General features: G+C 58.1%; 1 protein-coding gene across 1 annotated transcript in view; it reads left to right on the top strand.

Annotated features, from left to right (window-relative positions):
- Window positions 1–9714, top strand: part of HMCN2 (hemicentin 2) — a gene marked incomplete at its 5' end in the record, with an annotated part of 56674 nt that overhangs the window by 17839 nt on the left and 29121 nt on the right. Inside the window, 9 exon segments of the mRNA XM_039862865.1 lie at window positions 841–922; window positions 2332–2463; window positions 4656–4799; window positions 4887–5046; window positions 5136–5260; window positions 5673–5856; window positions 8179–8276; window positions 8739–9005; window positions 9490–9677. Coding sequence (XP_039718799.1) covers window positions 841–922; window positions 2332–2463; window positions 4656–4799; window positions 4887–5046; window positions 5136–5260; window positions 5673–5856; window positions 8179–8276; window positions 8739–9005; window positions 9490–9677 — 1380 coding nt within the window.

A 9714-nucleotide genomic window follows, 5' to 3' on the forward strand; every position in this document is an offset into this window, starting at 1 on the left:
GGACACAGGAAAGGCAGCCTCACCTCACTCTGATTGTCTCCTGTCTCAGTTCCCCCCGCCTTCAGGCAGGCTCCCAGTGGCCCCCAGGATGCGTTCTTGGTGAGGGCCGGGGACAAAGCCGTTCTGAACTGTGAGACAGACTCGCTCCCCGAGCCGGCTGTGACTTGGTACAAGGACGGGCAGCCCCTGGTCCTGGCACAGCGGACCGAGGCTCTTCAGGGTGGGCAGAGGCTGGAGATCCTGGACACCCAGGTGAGCCGCCCAGTGGCATGGGCAGCCATGGGAGGCCATTCCAACGTCACCTCCTGGTCCTGGTGAGGCTGGGGACAGCTGACAGCTGTGTGGCAGGAGGTGGAGGCTGCTGCTTCCTCAACCTACAAGACCCCAAACCCAGTTGATTAGCAGCCTCGGGGTGGGGGTAGGGAAGAGGGGAGAGCGGGAAGAGCCCAGGGCTTCAGACTTGGCTCTGCATCGACTCACGGAATGACAGTGTAGGTCCCTTTCCCGCTGCCTGCCTCAGTGTCCCCAGGATCTAGAAGGTTGGCCTGGGCTCTTCTGGTTATGACTCCGGGGAGGCAGCAGGGGGCCGTTTCCTCCAGGCTCGGCTGACACGCAGGCCCAGGAGGGTGGGGTCAGGCGCCCGTGCACTCACCATCCTTTGGCCCTTCTGCTTCTCAAGGCTCTTGGGAAAGGTCAGGGGATCGGGTCTCCCCTTGGCTTCCTGCCCAGCACATTTGGGGAAATCCTGCTCTGGAAGGTTCTGGGCCCTGGATGTTACGGGGTGCCCTAGGTACTGCAACCCCATTTGCACACTGTCACCACGTGCTCTTTCTGTCCCAGGTGTCAGATAAAGGTCTGTATAGCTGTAAAGTGAACAATGTGGCCGGGGAGGCTGTGCGGACATTCGTCCTCACCGTCCAGGGTAAGCTGGGGACCAGCCCGTGACCATTGCCTTGGGACCCCTAGCAGCTCACGGGGCTGCCAAGGATAGGAAGGGCAGTAGCTGCGAAGAAACGGGGTTGCCGAGTGTTAGGAGCACGGGATCTGGAATCGAAAAGACCGAGATTTGAACGGGATTTGCTTTGTGACCTGGTCCCTGAGCCTCAGTTTTCTCTTCTGTAAAAGAGGCTAAAGGCAGTGCCTGCCCGCTAGGCACACAGCCCCTCGGTCGATGGACTGCCATGACTGTGTCCGTAAAGGGCTGGGCACAGAGCCTGGCACGTGAGCACTGGGATGGGAGCCCGCAGAGATCAGACACTCGGTGGCCTAGGCCATGTCACTTCCATCTTGAGCCTTCAGAGGCCTGTCCCACTGGCCCAAGGATGGAGCATAAATGGCATTTGATTGGGTGTGGCTCAAGCTGGGGGTGAGGTGGAGGTGCCTAGGGGAGCAATGGATGAAGGCTTGACCAGGTTTTCTTGGGGTCAGATATGTCAGTTAGGCCTTATAGATTCCAGCAAAGAGACCCCAAAATACAGCGGATTAAATGAGGGAAGCTTACCTGTCTCATCCATAAACCCAGAGGTGAGTGGTTAGGCAGGGGCGTGGCAGGGGGCGGGGTAGCTCAGCTCCATGTGGAAATTGAGGGACCCAGGGTCCTTCCATCTTGTCGATGTCCCATCCCCTAGGGTGTTGTCCCTGGCCATGTGGTTGAAGCCGGGACACATTGCATCCTGTCCCAGCCCATAGGAAGCAGAAAAGGGCAGAAGTAAAGGCCAAGCATTTTTATTTTAAACGAGTGATACATAGTCCCCTCTGCTTGCATCCCATTTAGTGAGAACTTAGGCAGCCGGCCACAGCAGGCTGCAAGGGAGACTGGGAGATATAGTTTCTACCTGAGCGACCAGGTGCTCAGCTAACATTACTGTGGCAGTTGGGTACGACAGAGTCGGGGGACACCGGCTATTGGCCACAAATGGCAGAGCAGGAGCCTCCCCACCAGGCCAGCAGCAGAAGGATCCAACCCTGAGCCATATGGAAGACCATTGCCTGGGGTACTAGACGTCATCCTGGCTGAGCAAGAGAGAGCATTGGGATTGATTTGTGATATCTGTCCTGGCTCAGGCTCAGAACAGCTGGTGCGTGAGCCATGCACTGGCCATCCTTGGGCTGAGGGGACCCCTTCCGGACTCTGCCTTGTGGATGTTTTGAAACAGCCAGCTGCTGGCTCTATCTGTGAATAAAACAACACGTATCTCCATCGACAGCAAAGCATAAAATATCAACTCCTAGCCGCAGAGACGGGCCTTCTCAGACATCCCTGATCTGCCTGAGAGGCAGGAAGTGGGGGCAGAGTCTTAAGATTTTGGGAATCTGGCTTCTCTCCTGCAGTGCCCCCAACGTTTGAGAACCCCAAGACGGAGACAGTAAGCCAGGTGGCTGGGAGCCCTCTGGTCTTGACCTGTGATGTGACTGGTGTCCCTGCGCCCACTGTCACTTGGCTGAAGGACAGAATGCCTGTTGGTGAGTTCATCAGAAATTACTTCTCTTTTTACTGCTAAAGGTTCCTTTAATGAAATGACAGCGAAAGCCAAGGGAGTTGCTGGTTATTACTTCTTCTTACTTCGCAAAATCAAAGGCTGGTCGGTCTCACCCCGTATTATCTTTCCACATCGTTGGCCCTTGAAATCCCAGCGTGGGGAACTGCTTTCACGGGAGCCTGAACCCGCAGTCAGCTCCCACGAGACAAATGCAGGGTGGGTGCCGAGTGCCCAGCCGGCCCATCTCTGGGCCTGGTATTGTCCCCCAGAGCTGCTTCTCCATTAGCTTGGCTCCGTCCTGGCCCAGGCCCCACTCAGGCGTTCGTCCTTGCCCCCTCTCTTCCTGATGACTGTCCGCAGATCTCTGGCCTTGCTGCTGGTAAACGCGTCTGATGCCAGCCTTTCCCGTCCCGGCCACCACTGCCCTGCCCACCCCTGGGTGAGAGTGGCAGCCCCCACACGGGTCTCCTGGGCCCACTCCAAGCCTCCAGTGTAGGCTTCACAAAAGGCAGAATGGATCTCAAAGCTCTGAGTAGGTCACTTATCTGTCGAAGATCTTGTCGTGGCCTCAGAACCACAGCCCGCCTCTCCCGACCCATCCCACGCCCCAGTCAGCCTCGGCTGCTCTTGGCATCTCACACGTGTGCCCGTGACCAACCCGCCCTCCCCCCGCCATAACAGCTTTATCGAGATGTAATTCTCATACCATACCACTTACCCATTTAAAGCGTGTAATTCAGTTATTTTTCATATATTCAAGGACCATCCCCACAATGTTAGAACATTTTTATTACCCGAAAGGAAACCTCATACCGATTTCCCTTTATTCCCGATTTCCCCTCAAATCTGCCCTCACCCCTGCTCTAGGCAGCCACTAACCCACTTTCTGTCTCTCTAAATTTGCCTCTTTTGTACATTTAATAGAAGTGGAACCATATAATATGTGACCTTCTGTGACTGGCTTCTTTCTCAGCGTCATGTTTTCAAGGTTTATCCACGTTGTAACCTGTGTCGGTTCTTCGTTCCTTTTTTTAAGTTAATTTTATGTCTGAGTAGTCCATTTTGTGGGCACGTCACATTTTCTTTACCTATTTGTCAGTCAGTGGGCGTCTGCGTCTGGGCTGCTTCCGCCCTTGGCAGAGGTGAACAGTGTGCTGTGAACTTCAGTGCAGGTGCACGTGTGGGTGTGAGCCCGCCTTTCGCGTTGGTTCACACCTGGGGGTGCAGTGGCACTGGGCCCTGTCCTCTCTTGCCTCCGGCTCTTGGCACACGCTGTTTCCTCCCTGAAATGCCCAGCCCGGACCCCCTCTGCCCACCTCCGCTGTCACCTGGCTGATCCATACTCACCTTTGAGTCTCAGCTGGGACTCACCTCCCCAGAAGAGTTGCCTGGTCCCTCCCGGCTCTGTCAGGGGCTTCGCGGGGCTGGTCACACGGGATTGTACCTGATTCCCTGTCTCCGATGCCCTTGGAACTCCTCGAGGACGGGGACAGTGTTTTTCTCATCTTTGATCCCAGGCTACATGAGTGGACATGTAGTCGTTGCTCGGTTTTGTGCCGAAGGGCTGGATGCACAGAGGAGGATGTGGGCGAGGGCAGATCAGCCTGGGCTGGTGCAGTTAGATCAGGCTTCAGGGCAGAGGTGCGAATGGAGAAAACGAAGGGGCGGGACATGGGAAGCTGGGGGTGAGCGAGCAGCCTGAGCAGAGGCCCGGGGCATCCCCTAGCTGACCGGCCTTAAGGTCAGGGAGTGGCTGGTTCACCTCGATCAGTGGGAACGGGGGGGTTGGAGCTGGAGTGATGAGGGAGGTGACGTCAGCCTGAGACGAGACAGGAAGAGGACCAAGTCCTAGACACTAGAGAGTGGGGTCCCTTGGGAAGAAACGTCCCAGTGGAGGGAAATCGGGGCGGGTCGTGAGGACCAGAACATGGAGACCATGGGCCAGGCTGAGGAGGGTGTGATGCAGACGGGACGAGGCGCCGCCTCTGCGCGTTTCCCTTTGAGCGTAAGGTGGGATGAGTGGTTCAAGGGCTCCCTGGGGTCTTTGCAGCTTTGCGAGTGGGAGGGATGGACACCGTCTCAGGGAGTCACCGGACTGTTGTGCTGGGCCCAGTGGTGGCACCTGGGGTGGCGGGTCTGTGCAGGTGAAGTCCTGGCACGTTCTCCATCCCACAGAGAGCAGCGTGGCGCGTGGCGTGGTCTCCCGGGGCGGCCGCCTCCAGCTGAGTCGCCTGCAGCCGGCCCAAGCTGGCACCTACACGTGTGTGGCCGAGAACGCCCAGGCCGAGGCCCGAAAGGACTTCGTGGTGGCCGTGCTGGGTACGTCTGCGTTCTGCACCTTTCCCTGTGCCCTACCCCCAAGCCAGGCCCTGCCACCGCTGGGCCTCACCACAGCCCCCGCTGCAGTGGCCCCCCAGATCAGGAGCTCGGGCAGCATGCAGGAGCACAGCGTCCTGGAGGGACAGGAGGTGCGGCTGGACTGCGAGGCTGATGGGCAGCCACCGCCCGAGGTGGCCTGGCTGAAGGACGGTGGCCCGCTGGGCCAGGGCGTGGGCCCCCACCTTCGGTAAGGCCCTGCCGGTGCCCTCCCTGCCCCAGGCAGCAGGCCCTACCGACCCTCACGCACCTGCTCTCTGCTCTCCCTCCCCGTGCCAGGTTCTACCTGGACGGCAGCTCTCTGGTGCTGAAGGGCCTCATGGCTTCGGACTCAGGCGCCTACACCTGCGTGGCCCACAACGCGGCCGGGGAGGACGCCAGGCTGCACACCGTGAACGTGCTGGGTGAGCTGTGAGGGACGAGGAGAGCCGGGCGGCCCCACCGTCCCGGGCCACCATGAGGCTGATGCGAATGCAGGATGCGGGAGACCTGGTTCACGTCCCCGCTGTGCTCACACCGCGAGCCAGGCCCCGGCGTGGCCGCTCCGGGCTCCGCCCCCTCCTCAGACCAGAGGCACCACCACCGCAGCCCAGGGGTGCGGCAGGAGGGCCAGGGATAAAGGAGATGAGAAAGGAGCCGCGGGGGAGCCCGTGCCCCCCAGGCAGCGGCCCTCATTCCTCCCTGGGGTGGATGTGGCAAAGGTCCGGGCATTGGCGTCACCGCCTGGAACTTCCCTGGGAGAAGACTCCTCCCCTCCTCAGAGCCCCTCCCCAGACCCCTTCACTGTCCCCTTTCTTTTCTCTTTCCACCCCCCAGTGCCTCCCACCATTGAGCAGGGGACAGAAGGCACAGGGACCCTGGTGCACAGGTCTGGGGAGCTGGTGACCATGGCGTGCCCCGTCCGGGGCTCTCCACCCATCCACGTGAGCTGGCTCAAGGACGGCCTGCCCCTCCCCCTCTCCCAGCGCACCCACCTCTTGGGCTCCGGCCGCATCCTCAGGTAAGGGAGCAGCTCCTGGGCCCCCTGGCCACAGGGTCGCAGGCTCCAGACACAGTCTTCCAGCAGCTTGGACTTGTTGACCTAAAAATAAAAGGTTTTCAAAGTGAGAAGCAACGAGCATTTGGGAGATCAATAAGAATAGCCATTTGGGAATCCTTAGTTCAGGCAGAAGCCCAAAGAGTGTTGCCATTTGGGGACAAAGGTGAGGGGTATTTATGAGACAGGGCAGGGGACAATGGTATCGACAGAAGGAAGGCACTTCTACTGGCACAGAGAGCATAGCGACGTTAATTCTAAACAATGTTTTTACTTTTCAGTCCGGTCGTCGTAATAACTGCTTTCTCGTTATCTTTGCAAACAGTTGTTTGGGACACTCTGTTGCCCGAGGCCCCGTCCAAAGGTCATTTTGCCCCATTGGAACATTCCAAAGATTTGAGGCAGAAGATATGCAAGGCCGTTCCTCTGGCATGGCAGTGCCGGCTCTATTTTAAAGTGGCTCCGTTTCTAATATTGTTTACGGGCTTCAAAACACATCGGAATGGTCTTGAGAATAAAAACAATGTAAACAGACAGGTTCATGATGAGGAAAGAGAGAGGACCGCACCCCCAAACGGAACTCCAGAGATGAAAGGGGCCTCTGCCCTTAGGCCCTCACGGCCGGATGAGGGGGGCACAGATCCAGGGGATGCCATCTGCTTGCGCCCGACTCAGCCCGGCCTGGGGTGGAGGAAGTGAGGGAAAGCTTCCTGCGGAAAGGTTCACGAGCAGAGTCTTCGTGCATTCAGCAACATTTACGAGTCCTCGCTGTTCCAGGCCCAGGTCCAGGCACTGAGATAGAGCAGTGAGCAAGACAAAGCCCTCGCCCTCGCAGCCGCAGGGAGAGAGGGCGACGGAAAATAAACGGGCAGAAAAATGAAATCTCACGAGGGATGGGTGCTCTGAAGAATATAGTGAGAGGAGGGACTGGAGGTGGCCGCGGAGAGTGCTGTTTTAGGGCGGTCGGATAGGCACTGAGATAAGGTGACACGCGAGCAGAGCTGGAAGAAGGTGAGAGGCAAGGTGACTGGGTTCTGTGAGGCAGAGAGAGAGCATCCAGGCAGAGGAGACGGAGGTTTCTAGGGCCCCGAGGTGGCCACGTGTCTTCGCATGTAAGGAGCAGGGGGAGGGGCAGGTGGGCGGCAGATGACACTGGACCTTTTAAGTCCTCGGAAAGACTTGGGTTTTCCTAAGGAGAGCTGCAATGCCCTGGGAGGGTTTTCAGCAGAAAAGCATCAAGATGTGACTTACATTTTTTTAATTGTGGTTAAAAATAGGCATAATATAAAATTTACGATGTTAACCATTTTTAAGTATAGAATGGCATTAAGTACTGCCGTGCGACCATCTCCAACGTCCCTCTCCAGAACTTTTCATCTTCCCAAACTGAAACTCTGTCCCCATTCGACACGCGCTCCCCAGCCCCTCCCCCAGCCCCTGGCACCCAGCGTTCTACTTCCCGTCTACGGGGACTCAGGCAGTATTCGTCCTTTAGTGTCTGGCTTACTTCACTTAATGTGATGTTCTTGAAGTTCACCCACATTGCAGCAGCTGTCAGAATTTCCTTCCTTTTTAAGGCTGAATAATATTCCATGGTGCGGTTGGGCCACGTTTTGCTTATCCATTCGTTGGTTGACGGGCAGCTGGCCGGCTTCCGCCTTTGGCTGTCGTGCATGTTCGTTGGTGTACGAACGTCTCTGAGTCTTCGCTTTCAATTCTTTTGGGTTGTGACTGAGGTTGTCAGATGATTTTTCTGGCTGCTGCGAGGCCAAGGGCAGAGCAGGGAAGGCAGGTGGGGCTGGGGTAACAATTCAGGTGAGAGGAAAGTGGCCTGGGTCAGAGCCAGGTGGTGGAGGTGGCAAGAGATGAGAGACGGGGGGAGCTGAGCTTCCATCTGGGCCCCTGGAAGGCTGGGATGGGCTCGCGGTGCGAGGCATGGGTTCTGTTTGAGCATGTCGGGTTTGAGAGGTTCTCAGACATCCAGGCAGGATGGCAGCCGGGTGTCTTTTACTCCGCTCGAGAGTTCAGGAGATGGACATTTCGGGGTTGTCAGTGAACAGGTAGTATGGGGAGTCAGGGCTGGGGGCAGGGAGTCGGGGACTTTATTCTGGGGGTGCTGGGGAGCCAGGAAAGCGGGTTAAGCAGAGGCTGGACTTGATCAAGTTTGCATTTCGGAGCTGCCCATCTGAGGGACAAGCCTTTGGGCGACAGGATGGAAAAGGGAAGGGACCTTTTCCACTGAGGCCCCTCCCTCCCTCTCTCCCCTCTCTCTCTCGAGGGGTTCAGGATTTCCCAGGTGCAGTTGGCAGATTCCGGCACCTTCACCTGTGTGGCTGCGAGCCCAGCTGGCGTGGCTGACAGAAACGTGACTTTGCAGGTGCATGGTAAGGAATAGATAGGGTTGCGGCATACTCCTGGCCTCCGGCCTTGGGGTGTGAGAATCAGGGCCTTGGGGGTAAACACAGTGACTCTGTCTGATTCGTTCAGCTGCTTATTCATTCATGTCACAAGTAGTCGTTGCGCACTGGTGTGCCAGAGCCTTGCCAGGCACCAGGATATAGCAGTAAGCAGAGGTGGCCCTTGCCGCCAGGAGGTCAGGGCAGGAAGCCACTCTGTAAAGAGACAATCACAATTCCAAGTGACTCGTGCCACCAGGGGAAGGAGAGTGTGCCGTGGGAGCACAGAGGAGGGTGCTTCATCTGGGTTCAGGGAGGACTTCCTGGAGGAGGCGATGTCTAAGCTGAGAATTGAAGATGGGAAGGAATTATCCAGGAACAAAGGTCCAGGGGCGAGGGCCTCCCGGTGTGGAATAAAATGACTTACGCCCACTCTTTTTCCCTGAACAGTGCCCCCTGTCCTGGAGCCGGCAGAGTTCCAGAACGACGTCACGGTGGTCCACGGCTCCCCGGTGGTCCTCCCCTGTGAAGCCCAGGGCAGCCCCCTGCCCCTAGTATCATGGATGAAGGATGGGGAGCCTTTGTTGCCCCAGAGCGTCGAACAGGGGCCCGGCCTGCAGCTGGAGACAGTGGGAGCTGGGGATTCGGGGACCTACTCCTGCGTGGCCACGAGCGAGGCGGGGGAAGCAAGGAGGCACTTCCAGCTGACGGTGATGGGTGGGTCCTCTGCCCCCAGCACCCCCTTCCCTGGGCCCTGGAGGGGAGGGCGGGCCTCTGGGGGCGATGCAGAGGGCGGTGAGCGAGGGGAGTGGCCTGGAGGCCTGGCCTCGGGGGACGGCAGCTGGAATGTTTCATTCTCCTGGGGTTGTGCTCCTCAGTCCCCTACAGCCATGTAAAGCAGGGACAAAAGCCACTGAAGTCTGGGGGCAGAGCCCTACGTCTAGAACACCAGATTTTGCAAGTGTTCTGCTGCATGAGGAAAATGTGTCGATCATGCCCTCCCCTCCATGCTGCGTCTTTGTTGGTTTTAAGCAGAAATAATTGTCCCAGGCAGAGGCGCCCATGGATTCTCTCGTTCTTAGCCCCACCCCCACAGTCCCCACCTGCCTGTATGTGACCCCGGCTGCTGTCAGCATCCACGTGGTGGGAAAGTGCTCTGGCCGCAGCCCCCACAGCTGACCCAGGGCGGGGTGTTTTGTAGACCCCCCGCACATCGAGGACTCAGTCCATCCTGCAGAGCTGCTGCTGACCCCCGGTGCCCCCTTGGAGCTCCACTGTGATGCCCGGGGCACCCCCTCGCCCAACATCACCTGGCATAAGGACGGGCAGCCCCTGATCAGCCAGGACAGAAAAGGGGCTGGGCAGCTGCTCCTAGTGGAGGCTGTGCAGGTGCTGCCGTCCTGCCCGCTGTGGGAGGTGTCTGGGG

Source organism: Pteropus medius, unplaced genomic scaffold (assembly GCF_902729225.1).
Source record: "Pteropus medius unplaced genomic scaffold, Ma_sr-lr_union100, whole genome shotgun sequence".
Classification (NCBI taxonomy): Eukaryota; Metazoa; Chordata; class Mammalia; order Chiroptera; family Pteropodidae; genus Pteropus; species Pteropus medius.